This window comes from Heliconius melpomene, chromosome 10, assembly GCF_056956725.1.
Source record: "Heliconius melpomene rosina isolate 202511_hmr_F chromosome 10, ASM5695672v1, whole genome shotgun sequence".
In the NCBI taxonomy this organism is placed as follows: Eukaryota; Metazoa; Arthropoda; class Insecta; order Lepidoptera; family Nymphalidae; genus Heliconius; species Heliconius melpomene.
The window spans coordinates 14313643-14336019 of NC_140398.1; the positions used below are offsets into that span (position 1 = coordinate 14313643).

Sequence of the window (22377 nt, forward strand, 5' to 3'; positions counted from 1 at the left end):
CATCTCATTAGTGAATTACAAAACATATTTCTATGCGTTTCAAATATCATAATTAATTTGGTTTACACATAAAATGTTGTGTTATTATTTTTTATTAAAATAGTACCAGTATTTAATTTATATCATTTTTCGCCATTGCAGCGCAAAATCTCAATGATCAGGAGATGGTCGTGAGTTCATATTCATTAACATGAAAAAAATATATATTTATTTTACACAATGTGTGTAAGCGTTAGATTTTTTATCTAGCCACGCTATCATATTATGTCAATATAATAATGAAGCTTATTAATAAATACTATTTAATTATTATTTTTTTAATTACCAGAAGTGAAAAGTTATTTATTAAATCTCTCATTAAATAATAATTTATATGAATATGTTTAATTTGTTCAATTTTATTCGGAAATAGATAATAAAAAAAATATTTTATCATTACATATAATGAGGTAATAATAAAAAGCAGATAAATGTTTTTATTTGTTTATTTGTCGTTTGTTTCAATGCATTATATATTTAAATAAGTTTCCATAACAAAAGTTTAAAAGTAGTATGTATAAATAGTCTTAAGCTATCACTATGACTGTACTATCGACTGAATAGGTATATTTGTTTGGTTATCAAGTAGGCATAGTTGTATGAAACGTATATGAGATATATATAGAATTGTTAAAAAAGTATATAGCAGGGTTAATTTCAGCTATAATTTTATATATTTTTTATGGTTCTGAAGTTACTAGCTCGCTTAATGGTTAGGCAATTAAGTTATTATTGCTTTTTAATTTTCAGGCTTACCTTATAGTAATATTTTATGTACATTATACAAGTATAATATAATAATAATGATTTTTATATTTATGTAATATAATAAATAGCTTGATATTTATTTTATACTTCGAAATAAATACGTTTTAAAATAAGTACCTACATCGTACGCTTTTATGACAATTAATATAATTTATATTTTAAATCAGCTTCACGCTGTGTCCCGCAGACAGCAAGGTAGGCAGAGGGAACCTTGTGTTTAGACACTCCGTTACCCACTTACTGATTAGTATTATGAGACGTTGACGTTAATATTTAATAATCAAGACAGTTAAAATATATATTGTAAAGGTAATTTAAATTACCCGATAAAACTTAGAACAATTGAATTTTATTATTTTAGAACTGTCGCACCTCTCATAATTATAATCGTCATAATAAAATAAATAATTGAGCAATCCTAATAATAACTCAAAACAAATAAAACAGCTAGTAACGTCCGAACCACAAGTACATACAATTAATATTCCCTAAGTATAAAAATATTAATTTAATATCTTTCCAACCAAACGCTTCAAATAAGTCTCATGAAATGAATCTACAAAAATAGCCAATAAATAATGTACTTATTTCATTTGTACCCCTCACCATCAGAGCAGCTGGTTCATATATCTATATTATTAATATTTCCACACTAGAATATTTTCTTTAGAACAGAACATTATAATATCGTTAGTTTACTTTTCTATTATTAAATAGATAATTAAAGTTTTTTATAAGAAATACATGTAAAAAAGTTAACATACATTACAGTATTTAAAAAAACAAAATGGCTCACATTTCTGCTATATTTCTTAAAAAACAATCATTAAAATATTTAGTATTTTTTTTAATATATGCTAAAGAAAAAATTCTAGCGCTCTTTACAGATAGGCTATGATTGTTCTAAGCAGTACATAAACATGTTATTTTGATTTGTTCTAAATACAATTATATACTATAACAATGATCCAATAAAGGTTAACGTATTATAGTATTTCAAATTATTAATCTATATTGCTCATATTTGTACAAAGTTTTCATGTTTGGTGTTCTAATATTGAAAATATGTATATTATATATATGTATGTATGTATTTTTTTAAATTTTTAATTAAATGTAATTTACAAGTCGATTGTTATTATATAGAGGAACTAGAAAATGAAAATGATAAAAGGCTTATAATAATTATTTACATACATTTGTGTACGTCAAAGTTACCTTACAATAATTAATATAAACTAAAATACGCAAACATAACCCTAACAGCCGTTAGCCAACTCCGCCGTAATCAAAGGGATAATTATAATAAAAGGCCAATTTATAAAACGTCGTTATGACTAAACAATTTAAGTACAAAATCGAAAATGTAATGTATGTAGATTATTTACACGTCTATATACAAAGCTATCACATATTACAGTTTTAATCACTATTTACATTATTGCAATATTCAATATCTCCGCCGATCACAACGGCGGAGAGTAGAAATTACTTCCATATTGTCCATATTTGTAAGTTTTTGTTAAACATACACTATATGCGGTTTTTCTGGTGTTCTGTGGTGAGGGATGGTTTCATACGCAAACTGTTGGTAAATATGCTCTTCACTATCTTCCTGGTAATATGAGTTTTTGTCCATACTGTGCCAAGGAGGATTTAAGGAATGAAAATTATTAGCTACTGAAGAACCTATCATAAGATAACGATCAACGTCTCTTTTGTTATCTTGCTCTTTACTACGCGTTGAATATCCTAAACCGTTGCCCAATTTGGACACATCACCATTTAACATAACACTGTTCATCACTTGTTTTGATTTATCACCTTTACACCGCTTTAAGGGTCCCATGAAATAGAGGACTCCACCGACCACGCTTATGATTATACTCACAGTTAGCACCACAACCGCAACTATCACCCAACCGCTTGAACACCCAAATTCTGATTCAGGAATTTGTATAAATATAACACCGTCCAAGTGCTTTGGTGAAGAACATTTAACTTCTTCATAGTCAATTTTAAGCACGGTGCTTACATTTTCAGACTTTTTACTTCGCAGTTCCCTATCTCTGCCCAATTTCCACAACCATAAGAGAGAACAGTTACACACAAATGGATTACCAGATATTTCAAGTTCTAGTAATGTGTCGATTGGAAAACGAGAAGCTTCAAGTGTTTCCAGTGCATTGTTTTTCATAAATATATGCGTCAGTTTCGGATTACCATGAAATAGCCTCGGTGGCACTTCTCGTACTTTTATATTTTCATTCATCCATATTTTTTGCAAGTTTATGTTATCTACAAATGCTCTGGAATCAATTTTTTGTAAATCGTAAAGACTGCTCAAGTGCAGGTGCTTCAAATGAAAAAGACTTTGGAAAGATAACGACGTAATGTTTTGAAAAAAGTTTCCACTCAAGTATAAATGCGATAAGTTAGTGAGTTTTGAAAGAGCTGAAGTAGGGACCGATGTGAGGTTGTTATCACTTAGATCCAAATGACGTAATGAAGGCAAATTATGAAGTCCCATCTGATCGATATTTTCAATCACATTGTTTTTCAAATCCAAATATTTCAATTCTTTTAAATATGGAATACCATGTTTTTCTATTTTTTCAATTAAGTTCTCGGAAAGATCCAATACTTCTAAACGAATAATAAATATCAAATTTGTTGATGGAATTTCTAATATGGAGTTGTTTTTCAGCGATAAAATTTTCAAAGAAGTCAAGGGTTCGAATGTATCACCCTCAAAATTTACCAACATGTTATTTGACAAATCAAGCCTTTCAAGCACTGTGAGATCCTTAAATGTCTGCACGTTAATGTTCGATATATCATTGTTTGATAGATCTAAATCGATCAATCTCTTTAAACCAACAAACGTATCTTTGTCTAATCGTTTGAGCGCATTGTGACTCACATTCAAATGGGTCATCTCCAAATTATTATCAAAATTTTTACTACCTAAGTCTTGTACTCTGTTGTAAGAGATATCGAGTATGGTGAGTTGCGTGTAGAAAGCGAATGTGTACAGAAGATTGTCGATAGAATTGTGGGTCAGATTGATGTGAGTTGCTTCTGGATTTAGTTGGATGGGGACGATTTCTAAGCCAGCATTCGCGCAGGATGCGGCTCGTAAGGCGTCGTCGCACGCACATCTTGGGGGGCATAGAGTTCTTGCAGCAGCTCCACATGCCCATACCACAACTACCACCAACCAACGGCACTTTTCTACGCCACGTGAGCCCATAACATCTCATGTATCCGCCACCTGGGACCTGTAAAGAAATACATTTATATTAATTCAAAATATTTGATAATAAATCTAAGTTAAAAATAACTTATATAGGGTAGAGCAAAACAAATAATTTTGATTTCTGATTTATGTTGATATTCATCATATTTTATATTTATATCTTTTATATTATTTAACAAGATATATCATAAGTTACATATTAAGTACATATTAAAAAATATACCTATAAAAATATCAATAATTCTACAAACTAAATTTGAACCCATAACTAATGCAAAATGACTCTAGATGTGAATAAAAATAACGTGTAAAATATGTTTGACTGTTAAACATTATCACATAACAACATCTAAGGAAAACTATAAAAAATCCTCGTGAATGTTTCTAAAATGTTTCGGCCTGAAATTGTAGGGTCTAAATGAGCCCGATAAGAGATAGTGTCGAAGTAAAATGCTTCTCATTTCGGGCCTATTTTCACAAAGACAAATAAATTTTGTAACTTTATCGTAAAAAAACATTATTTGTCGAATTACGAAGATTTACGTGTAATAATGTGAGCAATTACTTTCACCCTTTTTCTTTTTCATAATTTTATCCTTACAACATAAATTTTCATATAAATATAAAGGTAAATTGTTGTCCTTTATCGTCGGGACTACGGAATAGACGCACGTGACGCGGGGCCTAATGTTACGGCTAGTCTCGTATTCGCCATTCCGAGGAAATATTGCGTAAGTTTATTTATTATTCCGCGGCCCGCAAGACGAATGTCCTGCGAAAATGGATACCTAAACCCGTTCCTTTAATCCGCCGCTTAAGCGATACCTCCACAATACCTTCTAAAATGCTCCGATATTTAACAAAGGAGAATTTGGTACTTTAAATTAAATGTTCGGCTTTACAATTCGACGGAATGTATAATGAATAGCACCGTAACATCTGTTAACGAAGGCGAACGATCTCGAAAGTTTTCACGCGCGGGAATAACTAATTGCGAAGGTTGGAATTCAATTTATGGGTTCTAGTAAGCCTCCCGGGAGATCACGCCATGCCAAAGTATTAATAATGCAAAACAGTGTCACGGAAAGTTTTTGATTCCAAATGCAAATTGAATTAGGAAATAAAGTCAGGAATATGGCGCTTGTCCCGACGCTTTGTCGGTTATCCTTAAGCCGGTGTTAAATGTATAATAAATTGTTTATGCCATGGGTGTGCCGCTTATAAAACAATATGATCGTTATATTCGCTGGAAATATTTATATTTTATATTTAAACAAATTTAGTAAGAATATTTGAAGATAAGGAGAATTTTCAGTAGTAATAATATCCTAGTAATAAAGTGCTAAGACTCTCACAGCCTAATACATAAGGTAACATCAGTATATTACAAAATTAAATAATTGAAAATCATATCTAAAAATACAATTTAATTTTAATAAAAAAAATACTTTTCGTTATACCTACTCAGCGTAACTCTTCAAAAGAGAAAGGAATTCTTCAGGGAAAGAGGCTGCGATGGCGCAAGGGCACAAGCAAGCGACCGTAAACGCGGCAGGTTCTGGGTTTAGCGCGATTCGCACTCGTGGACATGAAATATTAAATATTTTCATTTCTTCACTCTGGTAAACAAGCAAAGCACGGCGTTAAGTTCCGCCACTCAACACACAATGCCTCAGAATTTTGGTACATCATTTTCTTATTTCGTCCTTAACAACAAATTTGTATGTCAATTGCACTTCACTCATAATTCAGCATTAGGTCGAAGGTGATCGTGGCTAAGCGGCGTCTATAGAGAGGCGAGAGGCACGCCCCCCATTTCCGAGCCTATATTGTTCAAGCGGCACTCTTTTGTCTTTTAATTTCCTGTCCGCCAGAGCGCGCTCCCGTCATGAATTTCGCCTTCGTGAGCATCGTTAACTTGTATCGGCCTTTGTTGTTACCTATTGAACTTTTCCATTAGAAACGTCATCGATCGGAACCGCTAAATTTGTTGGAAAAATGGAAATTTTTCCAACAAAAATAGCATCCGCCCCAAGAAATGAGAGGCTCTTTTTTTGTTTTAATTTGCCTTTCATTATATCGAATGTGAAGAAAACTTTGTTTTGATTGCGCTTCTTAAACGCACTGGTAATGGAATTTAAATGTTTTCTTATTGAAAACTTCTGGAACGCGTTTGACATTTAGATGAGGGATTTCGATAAGTCTAATGGACTTTGAATTCTTTTGCAACATTTATTAAATACGATTTGGAAGTTCCTAATCATAAAATCTGTAGAAATGAACAAACGGTAAAATTTTAAATCTGCTTAATAAAATTATATACTGATATATAATAAAGCAATTGTACTTCCAAATTCCAAACTTTATACATAATTTGGACGCCCAATAACAATTAACATATAGAACCGAATATAATTCACTAAACACCTCGTCCCCAGAGCAAATTCAATATCGGGCTTAATGCTCACCTATTAATAACAGTTAGCATCATCGGGCTATTTAAATTATCAAAACTATCCACTTACTCCTTTCTAATTGTTGACGAAGTAATCAACATTGAACGTACCCACTAAAGTTATCACGGTGTTAATACAACTTGAGACATTACTAACACAAAGGAGGGTTTACGAGGGGAGGGACAATAAAGGCAGTGTAAAAGTCGGCTAACCGCTCCTCTCCCTCAGAATTATCTGAGATCTCGCCGTTTTCATGGGTTGCTTGAGTCGTATGATGTTATTTTTTAAGTAATCGTCGATTTCAAATGGAATAGTTAAGTCTAATAAATAAGGCTTCTCCTGCCTACCCTGATCTGATTTTAATATTTGCACTTGCAACCAAAAAAGCTTTTGGTTTATTTCTAGGTCATTTTTATATCAGAAAAGTTAAAAATCATGGTCCTTTCCACATATTAGTTTTTGGTTGATGTAACATATGTGTATTTAAGTTTTAAAAATATCTCTTGTAATTAAAAAAACCTCTCTGCAGAACAGGAGGGTACCTAAATATAAATTAACAGTATAAGATATTCATATTACATACTCCGCCATAGTATTTGCTCTCTAATATCTCGAGTGTTATATTGTTCCAAGTGATATATAAGGAAACTTTAGCAACTAAGAAATGTTGCATACAACAAACAATACCGCTTCAATGACAATTCAACTTACTAATTAGAAGTACAACACTAGTACTACAGTTATTTACAACCTACATTAATAAAAATATAATTAGTAAAACGATAACATCATAAATTATTACTCGTTAAAAACACAAAATCCAATATATTTTCATAATAACGTAAATATCCTCACTATTTCAGTGAGTCGATCGGTCTTTGGGGTCATTTTAATTAAGGCGATATGAAAGTTAATCTAAATAAACGATGATAAAGTGTCCACACCCTATTTCGCGGCGGCCAACAAATTAATGTTGCTAGGGAGAACACCTGACAATAGTTACGCTTTCTCGATATTGATTTTGTAATCAATGCCAGATTAAAGAGCTTTCAAAGCTTCCCCGCAATTAAAAACAGATTCATTAATTATAATAACAAAATTAATTGCATCATTATGGAAAAAATTATAATTGCTACATCTACGAAAAGAATTGATAAAAAAAAATTAACAAAGAATTTTATATATCTTATCAAAACCGCAAAAATGTCACGTCGTTAAACAAACAATATAAAAAAAAATTGGCACAAAATATCTCTTTAGTACCATCGCAACCCGAGCTTTAAGCTGAGAGAATAAAAAAAGAAGTTCCCCGAACAAAACGTCTACACAATCTCATTTTCTCTTTCATCGCAACAGAGCGGGTCTTAGTGAATCAGGCTTCTCTATGGCGCCTTTATAAACGCAATAATGAGCAGTGCTAAGACGGCATTCATCCGTGAGCCCTAACGAGAAACGATGAATCGTCCATGAGGCGAGTACAAAACTTAGCCACTTGGCCCTGTAATGTGCTGGCTGGGGCACGCCTTACTTGCCCGCTATACTTGCCAAAGGGCTTTTAGCGAACACCAAGTTGTTTTCACTTTGACTTTTATCGTTTGGATTACCCTCGATTCGCCTCGATTGGATGCTACATACGGATGAATAGTCAATGAACGAATTCGGGCCAAAGCAAAATGCACAGATTAAAGGACGCTTGTTTACAACTAACCCGTTTAGGAAGTGATATCTTTACAAAATCAATACTATATTCAAGAAAAAATAATGGAATTTGCAAATTTGCTTAAGAAAAAATAATGGAATTTGCAAATATTATTTTTGTACATCTAATGTTTTATTATAGACGAAAAAGATATTTTACCTAATATAAGAAAAATCTCTTTCATAAAAAAATAATAATTATGAAATGTAGTAAAATTTAAATGATAAAATTAAAAGTTACGACCGAAGAAAAGATATTAAATATATATAGCCTTAAATGGATGAATGGAAGAAATGCTATTTTAATGGAGGTTACGAGAAGAATTGCAAATGATGTGCTTGCGTCGGTGATATCTCCAGAATCGGGCTCTAAGCTTGCCAAATGGCGGTAGACTAATGAAGATTCGCGGCATTTGGGAGGAAATACTGAAAAATTAGTCAAGCTTATCGACACCGCATCTTTAGTATGTTAGAAAGGCTAAGTAATGAAATAGATCAGGAGATGTCTGGTGTATGTTAGTTATCACTAGGCCATTAGACTGGAGATGCCATACTATACCACCCAAAAAAAATCCCTGGGATTTCACATCAGATACTTAGCGGCTCCATTTTGGTTATTAAATTGAGTGAGCTTTAGGAAAACGAGTCGTGGATATATCCTCACTCCTTACATAGTGAGAAATCGGCTTGTCCAATAAATACAACCTCCATAAAGAAAGCCCAATACTTTGACGCTGTTCAATATTCATGGAGCCTTTGAGATAAAAATTTGCAACCTCTTATGGCGTATTGCCAATTGGAAATAATGAAAATGCTCGTCCCTTCAATTTCAAGGAGTGTGAGATCTTATTACCCTAATGCAAAGTAATGTGAGTCTAATGTTGACACTGTAAACCTTGGTAGATTCTTATTTTTTAAACTGAAACAAAATTAAGGGAATTTCTTTCTCTTTAAAATTAAAATAATAATGATGTACTTATGGGTTAATAAAATTTTATTAAAAGTTAAAAATTATGTTTTAGTATACTTTTGATTTGTGGTAAAAGATAAAACATATTGATAAGAAATATTACAGCTTTAAATTTATCAGGTAACAAATTTTAAAATTACGCAAAATTCAAATTGATACCACACATTCTGTATCCGATGGCTACACAAAGCTGTTCCCGTAAGCCAGAGTCTCCGGAAGCGTAACTCACAACAAAATCCTACGTTTCAATACCCCAACCCTATTGCAACATTGAAGGATTCGTCGGATCCCCACGGCACGAGACGGGGTTAGGGCACTCGGCGACGGTAATGCGTTTTACGAATGAATGAGCGTATGAATGGCAGGATTTCATTTCGAACTAACTATTCAGTCGCATAAAATGCAACCGTTGCGCGTTGCTTCGGAGCGAGTTTTTGCAACGGACCGACGCCGGCGTCGAGATTATCCGCCACCTCACGTTTGGTGCTGACGATAAATTCACAATACGTTTTACTGTTCCCTAGATTTGATAAACAATACGAGAAGTAATAAAGATATTACTTCTATTCCGTATTGCTTCGAGCTAGAAAGGTTACGTTGCAGTTTTACGATACATAAAATAAAAAGCCGAGTAGAATATGTTTAAGATTTACGAACGTAAAAGTACTATATGTAATACGGGAGTTATTTTATTGCGTGCCAGATATGTATATGAAAAGAAATTTCATTCCAATGATTAAAGGGTGAATAAAGTCTATTTTTTTTGGGAGTTTACGTAGCTACAAACGAAACCGATATGTGGTTTTAGTTTTGTAACCTTTCGAGTGGAATATTGAAGCGACGTTTATATATCACCTTGCAAATCTATTCGGAAATGGTTTACGATGCTCAAAGGCAATAGTTGATTTATTCGATTTGCTCTCTGGACACTGATTGCAGCTGCGATTTCCCAAATTGATTTTGATTGAATGAAGCATATGAAAAAACGTTGATGGCCCGTATATACGAGCACGGGCACGGGCATGTTGAAGAAATTAAAATAGCCATAATGAGAAAATTTTATTGCTTATTGAGGCTGTCATATAGCGCAGAAGCACAAGGATGTGACTGTAACGCAAAGGTTGTGGGTTCGATCCCACTGGCAAGAATGATTTATTATGTATCAATATTTTCATTTCTTCGCTCTGACACCAAGGCAAGAGCCCAGCGTTGAGTTGAGCGGAAAATGGGGACGGAGTGCCTAAACACTAGGTCCCCTCTGCTGTGTGTAGGATACCGCGTGAAGCTAATTACATTTTTTGATTTAATTTTTAAAGTATATCAAAAAACGTTGACGATTCGTGTATACGAGCACGAGCACGGGCACGAGCCATAAGAAATTAAAAGAGCCATAATAAGAAAATCCTATCACATATTTGTTAGAGTATAGCGGGTGTGCATCCTGCGTGTGTGGTAAAAACATGAATGAAGTTACCGTAAGACGGATCGCTCTGAACCTGCCTTATCGCTGTCAGAAGCTTCCGGAGGTCATTGTACTGGCCGATAGCTGTCGTATTACGTTATTGATGCTTCCCCGCCGGAGGAATTACGCATATAGCAAATATAATGTGTTAATTAATTATAAGGTCTTTGAGAAAAAGTTTAATTAGCATTTTAAATTGCTAAATTCTTAGATATGTTATTATACCTTATTTATGTTTGTTAGCGTTCCGTAATTAAATATGAAAAATTAGACTTGGAGTGACTCTCCTATCGTCACTCTGCATACTATGTATAATGCAAGAGATGCAGAAAGCGAAGCTAGAATTGTCTATTTATGACATATCTTTTAAATAAAAAAAATATTTTAGAAATAGGTATTGCTACTTTTTACTAGATTAATTCATTGAAATTTGTAGACAGATTTTATTTCGTTTAAAATTCTGCTTTCATAGAAACATGAAATTTGTCTTTTGTAAGCCAGTTCTATAAAGTAACGGGATTGATTAAAATAGTTAAGTAAGACTATTGTGTTCGTGCGCTCTGAAATTTAACAAAACTTTTTTAATTCCTGCTGCCTCCCGCATATAAGACAATCCCATTAAGACACTTCGTTCCCCACTTTCCGCCGAATTTTTAAGGCATTGCGTGTTGCGTGGAATCGAATATTCACCCGTCGCATTTACAGATGCACCTTGTCTCCTCTGCACCACGACAGTCTCAACAGTAAAACAGATTCATAATTATGTTAATTTACAATTTCCTATAAAATTTGAAAATGAGGTTTCTTTTCTAGTTTCATGCTTTATTTTGCTTACTAGCTTCTGCTTTTTTTTTGTTTCATCCTGTATTCTGTAGCAGGGCCGGTAGGGTCGGCCGAGGAACCTATTATTAGAACACTTTGTTCTTAACTTTCTATCTTTCTTATCTAGTCAATTGTTATAATTATGTAACCGGACAGAAATGCTATTCAAGCACTTGAAAATAAGCTCGCAAAAAGCAAAATTGTCAAAGATATAACACACTCTCTCAACCTTATAATGTTAATAAAAAATATACGAGTATACATTATTTTATTAAATAGATAAATACATAGAAAATTTGTATTTATTTCTCAATATAAATAATTATGTCTCTAGTTAAATATTTCGATAGAAAGTTAAAAGGTGGACGCTATACCAACCTGTAAAAATTAATATGTTTACATTAAAATAATTAAAATGCCATACATCCTAGTACAGTAGCATGTATTTTATTTAGAATTATTTTCAATTTTCACAACTTGCATAGTTCTCGTATAGGCTTTCATTCAAATTAAATATGCCGGCCTGAATTAAAAAATAGAAACATTGCATATACGGCCCTAATAAAATAGAGACTGTCACGCTAGTCTACAATATATTATAATATCAATTCTAAGCTAAATAACTATTAACAAAATTATTTATATTATGTAGCTATCATTAATTTTATTTATTATCGTTAAATATAAGAAATTGATATGGAAACGATCATTAGTATATAATTGCCTTCGTAACATTTAATATGATAAAATCGAAAATTTGTTCCCATGAAGGTACAGTAAATATCAAAATATACGCGTATACTATAAACTCCCACGAGGTTCTCAAAGTCTACCACAGTGGCCGTACTCAGTTACACGTCGACCTATCTACCCTAGACAACGGGCATCGATTACAATAAATTAGATCACGCCAATATGACATTTATCACGTTGTGTTAAAACCTAATTTAGTTTCCACAGTTTTAGAAGATAAATGTGTGAAGAATGCGGTGAGCTATACAAGCAATATGTGAACCATCGGGGGGCTATCGTATATCAGACCCGGTATATTAAAATTTTCAAAGCCAAATGGATATGGACCATGAAACCACAGATTGTAAATTAATAAAAATACAAATAAATCTGTTATCGATGCATCTTGTTAAATGGTTAGTAATGGCTGTTAAGAGCCGAGCCGAAGAGAGCTCAAATTACATTTTACTTGTAACTAAGAAAGGAGAAATTTGATCATTTTTATTATCAAAATCTACATTTCATAATGATATTTATATGGAATTTAATTAAATGCTACATTTCCTAACCTAAACGTCAGAAATACAGCTAGCAAGACGCGTCAGTAAATAAATAAAATAAACAATTTCATGTTGTGGTCTAAAAAACCACTAAGAGTTCCGTTCGGATCAAATGTAGATTAAGCCAAATTCAAAACGTTCCCACCGTTTCGCTTCACCGCCCGTGAATATACCATTTTAAACTCCCATAATTATTTTTCTCGTGAACCAATACAACAATTATAACATTCGTTACGATCTACACTGATTTAGATCCATATAAAACGTGCTGTGGAAACTTCATGTATTGGAATTAATCAAAGTTCTTGAGATTGAATTCACACCTAGCTATTTGTAATATCATAGTTGATTGTGTGGAGTATATAAATAGCAATTTAATAGCTTTGAAATTCTGAGTTTTTTATTTAAGTTGAAGAACATTCGTGACGTTATATTAGCGTAATTCATGCCTTAAGTAGGCAGAAGTTGTAACAAAACATAGAGAATTCTAAATTAATATAAAAATATAGTAATTTATTGCAATAATTCTGCTCCTGCTGAAAAACTGATTTCTACCAAATATGAAAAGATATGAAAATTGAAAACTTATTTAATAGTTTTATTTATGTATACAACTCCCTTTTATGTTAAAATATAGTACTTTTTTCTACATCGTTGCAAAGAAGTTATATATTGATAAACTTCCTAAATGTTTTTTTTCCAAATTCTATCTCTATAAATATTTTATATAAGTCCTCGCATCTCTTCAAGCGGACCTAGGGTGAATCTATGCTACGATAAAATATTTACGTTATTTTTTAATTTCTTTAACATGACCATTTTCTATATTAAACTACACAAATTATTAGATATATATATATTTTTTGTTTTTTATAATATTTACTGATTTTTTATATTTTATAATTCATTGTTTGACCTTTCCCGAAACATTATTTCAAAAAATACACTTATATCCGACTCTCATATTTCCAATTCACTATACCACTATGAAATTTCCAGCAAACGTCGACATCACTGAAAATTCCCTTCACATACAGTTAACGCTAGCGAACGTCCCAACTTGTCGTGCAAGTACTAAAACATAACAATATAACAAAGAAACTATATCCCGAGTCTCGCCCAGGTACAAATACTCCTCATTCCAATTCACGTCAAGTCCTCGTATTTGTAATTCAACACGAGGTCCCCGCGCGACGTATTGTTTCACCTGGAACCGCTAAAGGGGAAGCTCTTTGTTCATAAAACATTTATTGGACGCGAATCGTTAATGAGCAACTCGCGGCGGCTTTCAAATTAGGCAAGTGGGGCAAATGGTGTGTCCTTGACAAACAATATGCTTACTACTCTTGCTAGGGATTTCTTAATTTATATGTAAGACGTATATAATTAAACTGAAATATTATTTTTTTATTTTAACGCCGCGGCGTTGAGTTCCGCCCCTCAACACGCAATGCCTCCAGAATTCGGCGGAAAGTGGAGAGTAAAATATCTTAACACTAGACTCTCTCTGCCTACGTTTAGATGTTTATTCTATACTGTTAATGTAGCTTAGGCTACTTATATCTACTAGGAATGGCCTGAGACGTTAAATAATAGCAAATATTTACTGCTGTTCAGGTAAAACAAGCTTCATATCAATTTTGTTAGATATACATTTCTAACTATACCTTAAGCTCAATAGATTATAAATTAACTTCAAGTTCTGAAAGACATAAAAAACTCCATAAAACTTAATCACGTATTTGCTAATATTAATTATTCCAGTAAATACATAAGAAAAATATTTTTTTAGAAAACGTATAAACAGAACCTTCTTCAAAGGGTGCGGGTTCATTCCCGCGTTTAAGCATTTTCTAAAAATGTACTTAGAAACATAGATATATATTATTAAAATTCACAGGCTAATTATAATTAACAAGAAACTTAAATTTAATTACAAATCAGATAAAATAATCTAAAACTTCATCCAATCGATGAAGATAATACAAAGACATTACGCTGCCCCATTGGCAACGCTCGTTAACGAACCCTGTCATTAGAAACTTAGATTACACGAACGAATTCCACTTCGATATATAGTAAGTAATTTTGAATCAACTGTAATTTAGTATAGAGCGTTGAGATGACGACCGACGACCGACTTCTAGGTCCGAGAATGTTCAAGGCTCTTCATCAAAGGCGAATTGAGGGTTTGAGGGGTGCAATTGAGGAGGGGGAGGGGCGATGGCTTTATGGGACAATTTGCATTTACACGAGCCCAAGCACAGATTACGCAAGCACTTATCCGCCTGCCGAAATGAGGATCACCTCTCGGCTACAACCAAACAAGCCTTTGTTTATATTTTGGTGAATTTTTCATCCGCCATTCGTTTTGACGGCCTGTTCGTGAAATGTGGTACTGGCAATGTCTATAGCTTCTTTTCTTTTGCCATGACCGTTCTTTTTTATGAATTTTGTAAAGGTAAGCTATTTTTATCAGTTTCATGTTTTATCCCGCATATAGCAGGGTAGGTCTTCTAGAGGCATTGTTTGTTGAGTGACGGAACTTAACGCCGCGCTTAGCAAAGCGAACAAATTAAAAGCTTAAATATTTTATTTCCTCTAGTGAGAATCGAACCCACAACCTAACGAAACCATAACCTTTACGGTCGCACTCTTGTAAGCAGTTTATAATTACGAATTTTTGAGATAACATATTGACATTTACTTCCCATCAATAACATATTATGTTTACATGGAACAGTAGAATATTTCACAATCAACTCCTATTACAAAGTAATAAAATAATGTCTAGAACATATATATATTGTACTAGTGGGCCCGGACGCGGCTACGCCCGCGAAAATATAAGCCTAAATCATTAAAATAAGTTAAAAAAAAATAATAAGTGGAGATTTATTATTAGAAAAAATATCTGAGTAACCGAAATGAACAAACAAAAGAAGTAAAAGTAACTAAAGGAAATTCTTAATATTAGAAAAAAAAACCTAAAGTTTGCTGTGCGCGCGTACTAAACTTTTTTGTATATTAAATAATTATTAATTTTTGCGAACAATATTAAATAAAATCTCAAATGATTAAAATTACGATATTTTAAGTATATAACATCGGTATACATAACCGAACTGAGATAAATTAATTATAAGCAGCAAATAATTACATAAAAAATAATAGTAATTCGAAAATCTATAAAAATTTACAAAATCATCAAAGTCATCTGCCCGTTCGCGTCGGTCATACTCATATTATGCCGCCCGAAGGCTAGGTCATTTGGAATCAGTCACATCTTAATTATTTATTACAATGTTATACAGTAAACTATAATTTCCATTTAGATGAAATGCTAAAAGTGACTATTATATTTATTTTCATAAGGATGAATATCAAATTATAGAAATCATCTAATTTTTGTTAATGTATACAAATCTATATCGGCGCGCGCCATGTATGCATTAAGCAAACTCACTTTGGGTGACGTTTTCTTAAAACAGCAAACTTTGCAAGCCGTTGCTTAGCAACGCGTAGCGACGATTGTTATTAACATGGCGGAATAAATTCCTTGTCAAATTAATTATTTTAATATATTGGTATATAACGAAAATATTACAAATATGAGAAAAAAAAAGTATCCTATGTTCATCCCGGGACCCTCAAGTATCTCTATATGAGTATTTTATCACAATTAAATAAGCGGTCTGGCCCTGATTGCGTAAAGGACAGACAGACAGACAGACAGAGTTACTTTCGAATTTATAATATAGGTATGGACGTAATACGTAAAATATGCACAAATCTCAGTTGACCCAGTTACAGAGCTGTAGGTACCTTTGAATGGGTCTGATAAAAGCATGTACATACAGGGTCCAATGTCTGACCGATCCGAGCTCCAATTTAGTGCCCGCATAGCCTATCAATGTCAGCCCGGGACAACGATGTAAGTGCAGGGTCGACTTACTTATAATGAACAAATTACTATTTTTTTTTTTAATTTTATTTCTTCAAGTGGGAATCGAACCCACTATCTGTCACGTTTATATTGGCCTCTTAACAACTTACTGTACGTATAGTAGAATTCATAAAATTTTATCATTCACTATAAAATTTAATTCAAACCTACACTGTTATATTTAATAGGTATTATAATTATATTGGGATCGACAATATTTTGCATATTAAAAGAGATATTTAATTTTGTGGCGCAATCATATATTGGGCGAGGCGATAAAATATTGAAGTCGTAATTGATACGCGAACAAGTGAATGATCGTTTTCAAAGGGATTAATTGAAAATTATTTCAATTAGTAGGTACATTTCGTGTATGTGTAATTTTTATTTTTACACATGTACTGACAGCCGGTGATAGTGTGTTATTAATAATTTAAGGGCTTTCATTGAAATAATTAATTTAAATGGTAGGTAGATATTATATTTGATAGGTATCTGTCACAATTTAGATAATGGCCGAAATGTTAATTATTTCAAATGTTTATATAAGAGAAGCAAACAATAAGGCTTGTTTCTTTAATTTTTATATTATACTTTTTCAGTTTCTATTTTCTACCAAATTCTTTTTCTTATTCTTTCATTGGCCAATTTAAGTTCCGCTATTATATTTGTTTGATTTCGTAACAATAAATACCTTTGTTAGACTGTCGGCTTATAACATGTTTTAGGATTACAAAATACCCTCTCCAAATATTAAGTTAGCTTACTACATTAATATTCATCGACCCGATCGACCTATTTGCCGCGCTGTCGCCGCCACACAGGTACCAATGCCCTTAATCAGTGAAATTGCTGTGAATAGACTAAAATTTGTAAGACAATTAAGGTAATTGCAAATTTGAAAACGATAACAATTTAACTTAAACATGTTTCTAATAAATAACCGTTTAAATTATAACTAGAGATTATAGTTTAAACGTACGTCTGTATAATAAATATCATGGGGTTCGACGTGAATTACAGATTGGAACAATAAAAGTTGGATTTATGGCGGGTCTGGCCCGTGGCCGCGTCCGTCATTCACCCTGCGCGGTCATTTGGACGCACTGGCTTGTTGTAATTGACGTATTGGAAAATACCTTAGAATATCATAAAGCGTTTTGGACTAGACGTGTAATTAAAGACTTAGTTTTTTAAAATTAAATAATAAAGGTATATCAATTTAATATATTAATGACCGTATATACCCAATGTTAGATATTTTCTAGATGAATCCAAATATCAAACTCAAGGCGGTCGTGTCGCAGGGCTGGTGCCCATGCAACAGTGCACGCGACAATTGTGGATTCGATTCCCACTCGGGGTAATAAATCTTGCTAACAGATTCTCATATTTTTAAGTCAAATCTAAATATATTTCACGTACTTTTTCAATGCATATTCTCTATATTAAATTTTATTTAACACAGATGTATTACTAATTAAGGATACCACTTCTATCCTCCCACATTCTAAGGCATTTGACATATTTGAAAATAAGCATCAGTCAAACACACTGACGGCCATGTATGTACTCGTACGTTCAAAGGGAATGTCGTTGAAAAATGATTGGTCATATTTTGTATGTGGACATGTTTGACAGCACCTCACGGACGCAGGAGTGCGTGAAACTGAACCAAATCCAGTTAACCCTTTAAAGGGTTATTTGGAAAAGTTTGTTGTTGATTGATTTATTGCTCTTTTATTATATCGTGCGTATTTATTATCGGCCAATCGTCCAATGTGTGTTGAGAATAAATATGTTTTTAAGTTACAATAATGAAACTTGTCAATTTATTTATTTGTATTTCACGGATGTAGAAATTACATATAAGTCGTTTTATATATATTTATTTGAATTTTGAGGTTGCTACATTTTAATAAAAGTTATTCGCATATAATAGGCCATCGCGACGTAGTGTGTTTGATACTGACTCGGGGAAAAAACTATTAATATCTATTATAAAATTCCATAAGTTATAAAATATTGTAGAAATTAAGTAAACGGAACAGGAATAAATACCATACTTATCGCCTAGTCACTAATAATGACATATACTTATCGCACCCTAAGGAATTTCTTAAACATGTACGTCTGTCAGCCCTATTCCTAGTTATATATAAGTACCATTTATTCTAAAAGATTAAAGTCATTTGTAGAGAATGCTAATGACATATTTCTCAACAGAATTCAGTACAGTTATACCCAGTATTACGAGTACCGAGCAATCGTTAGACATAGCAGCAATTCAGAAAACCGCGTACATAAAGTTTATTTGTTTTCCATAACCTTTTTCAATTGAATATTTGTCGATACTAAATCAAAAACGAAATAAAAACGTCCCGCCATCTTTTTTAGAGACAATTTTGCAACATCGTATAGCTTTCAACGGTCTTTTAGAAAGGACCAGTGGAACTGGATTTAAATTTGAACAGTGGAACCAAACTGTTGCAGTTATACGAAACAGTTTTTCAATTTAACAACAAATAGTTTAACATTTGCAAAGCTCGGCTTAGAGGAAACAAAGCGGGGACGACTCTCAGGTGTCGCTGTTGAAAAACCTTGCAACCTTGTTGGAATATTGATGCTCGCTTAATTCTAGTGTAAAAGTCCTTGCAACACTTAGTTCTTTGTATATGTTCTAGTATAGAGTAGAAGTGTATCGGGAAAGAAATTGTTTTTTACGGAGATGTTTTAATACTAAATTATATTTAAGTAATTATGATAAGAAAATTATTTAGGTGCGTTTTTTCTTACTTTAGCTAAGTATACTTTCTGGCGGCGTTAAATTTCGCACTCAATTCGTCTTGCATCTAGAATTTGGCGGAAAGTAGGGAACGGAGGTTTTTAACACTAGGTTCCCAGGTTCCCTCTGCCTTACCCTGCTATATGCAGGATAAAGCGTCCAGCTAAAAAATGCTTATTTTGTAAGCCTAATAACTATAATATATATGCAAAGCTTAATAAATAGATAAATAAAATACTCACCTAAGTATAGGCAGTGGCTTGGTGTTATAAACTTTCGTTGTGCGGAATCATGGGCCTTTGTAATCAGATCGTTAAAATCTGTGCGTCTGTAACAATAAAACTAATATTAACAAACAAAATATTAATAAAATTTTTATATATGTAAATTCGTATATAATTTTTCCTTTTTTTAATAATATAATTGATATAGGCGTGTCCAAGTACACGCAATTGTTGTGGGTTTTTTACCCCTCTTTGGATTGAAATATAGGTAGGTGTTCTTTCGATATGGGGGGAAAGTTGGGAACGGAATATCTTGACACTAGGTTAGCAGGTTCTATCTGCCTATGCTGCTATGGTCAACATATAGCGTGAAACTAAAAATAATATTTAACTAATATTAAATAGAAACAAGTGACCATTGTATATTAAAATTTATTCGTCCTTTTAATATGCCATGCACATAAAAAACACGTAATATGTAATATTATCTCTAGAGATCCTAATGGATGTAACACATCAAATTTATTATCTATTTGGCCGACCATAACAACCATTATGTAATGAATCGATAAAGGATTCTCTCGTTTAAGGTTCATAAAGAAGACCTCCATAAACAAGCTATATTACTCCAACAAGCTTTACGAATCTCTATAATTCATGTATATTTTTTCTTGTTTAACATTAAAATGGTTTATTAAATACTTTGTAAATTGTCGTTAAAATATAAATAACGTAGTTTTATTTATTTTGTTCTCTATAGACCATAAATGGCACCCGCATCGAAACTGTACAATAAAAGTAAAACTATTTTCTAAACAATACGCGTAGAGAAGTCTCACATACAGAGGTGTCCCAGGCAACTGTCGTCCTTCAATCATGTGGAAGTGTTTGCTTGGACGCATGGACGAACCCAAATAGGACCTGACGCCCCCAACCCTTACTCACCTGCGCACCCTACGGAATTTGAATCTTTTTTCGCAAGCCAGTCATAAGTAAAAGGCCTATTTACTTTATTCATTCCCCCCTTCGACCCATAAACATTTTTATAATGAACGGTCAGATCTCCATATAACGAAAGATGAATACGGCCAGCTACTTATACAAGTGAGATAAAAAGAAATAAACAGAGAAAGAATGATTAAATACATTTACATTCGTATAACAACTGCCCGAGTTTAAATTAATGCTAGAAGCTTTCGCTATATAAAAGAAAAAGTCGGACTTGTGTTTGTACGTTGCAAACACGCACGTCAAATGGTGTATGAATTTCTTGTTTTCACAGTGAATAGACCTTATTACCTCGAGAGTTAGAGTAAACCTTTTGACATTTCGCTAAAGGGTTCATATCAGAAGAGTAATGTTGTAATTCTCGCGGTTGAGCTTCCCAAAAGAAACAGATGCGATTACAGAGTGACGGCTCGTGAGCGGGTGAAAAATGAAACGAATTTATCTAAAGCGTGCGTTGTTGGGAGCGGCCGTCGAGTATCTATTTTAATACTGTTTTTATTATAAAATAAATTGAAATGAAACAAATATTGGATATCTCATATTTCACTTTAAATTAAATCAATTATGTTGCTTATTGGTTGTTTGCGTTCATGATGCTAAGTTTTAAAGTATGAACTGGCTCAAAAGTTGAAAAGCGAAACATTATTTCAAAAACTAAATAAATGTACACGAAATCAGTATTTACAGTTTTCCCCAATTAACAAAAACAGAAAAAAAGCTAAAAAATAATTTCCGTAACTAACGTAGCTCACACCTGTTACAAGCGAACCAGGCAAAGTAAGTTTAGCTCATTAGCCGGATATCCTTTGGCTGGCAGGAAAAAATCATCACAAATTAATTTGGATTTCGCTTGTCTATTTTTAACGCCCTAACGAGATAACTCGCTGTACGTAACAAAGTTGCGAGATGCAGGCTTTGATAGCGCTCAGTCTGCACCATTCCCCTTAATTTTCTTTTGAAACTCTTTAAATTTTCCAACGCTTTTAAGACGAAACGTTTGCAGCAAGAAACTGCGTAGCTATTGCGGGGATTTTAGTTAAAGCAACTGTTAAATTTTTCGTTTTTCTTTCTTTCATAGTCGTTATGTTTCGTTGGATTATTGGACTAGACCATAGTTTAATAAAGAGAAAGAGAGAAGTGTCAATTAAATTATAAATTTAATAATTTTGTTTGCTTATAATAATGTAATTATATGTAATGTGGCAAGTTGTGGATTCCATTTCCAGATGAGGAAATTGATATCGGCCTCAAAACGCAATGCCTCCAGAACTCGGTGGAAAATGGAGAAAAGAGTGTCTTTCACTAGTTTATCCCTACCTACCCTTCTGTGTATGAATTACAGCGGGAAGCTAAAAAAAGTATATTTCTTACGCAATTAAGCAATTTGCCATGTTTCATACAAGCAGAATAAAGGACGCAAATAACGTATTTCTTGTTTTTCGACGAGTTCATGTTACTTACGTTAACATAAAAAACCTAGTAATAAAAGTTAATAGTACCGTTCTTTTTTTGTTAGAATAAGTGGAAAGAAAACCTATTATAGCTATATTATGTCGAGAAAATATACAACTTAGCTTACGAATCTCAGTACCTATATAAAAAAATAATCATATTATGATGAGAATAATTTTATATTTTTTATTTTCGC

General features: G+C 32.8%; 1 protein-coding gene across 1 annotated transcript in view; it reads right to left on the reverse strand.

Moving 5' to 3' along the window:
* Positions 1 to 469: 469 nt before the first annotated feature.
* LOC146535808 (uncharacterized) overlaps positions 470 to 22377 on the reverse strand; it is a 60588-nt gene continuing 38680 nt past the window's right edge. Inside the window, exons 2-3 of the mRNA XM_085191522.1 lie at positions 19740 to 19825; positions 470 to 4088 (exon numbers count right to left, since the gene is read on the reverse strand). Coding sequence (XP_085047648.1) covers positions 2330 to 4060 — 1731 coding nt within the window. The 5' untranslated portion in view covers positions 4061 to 4088; positions 19740 to 19825 and the 3' untranslated portion in view covers positions 470 to 2329. The remainder of the gene's footprint in view (positions 4089 to 19739; positions 19826 to 22377) is intronic.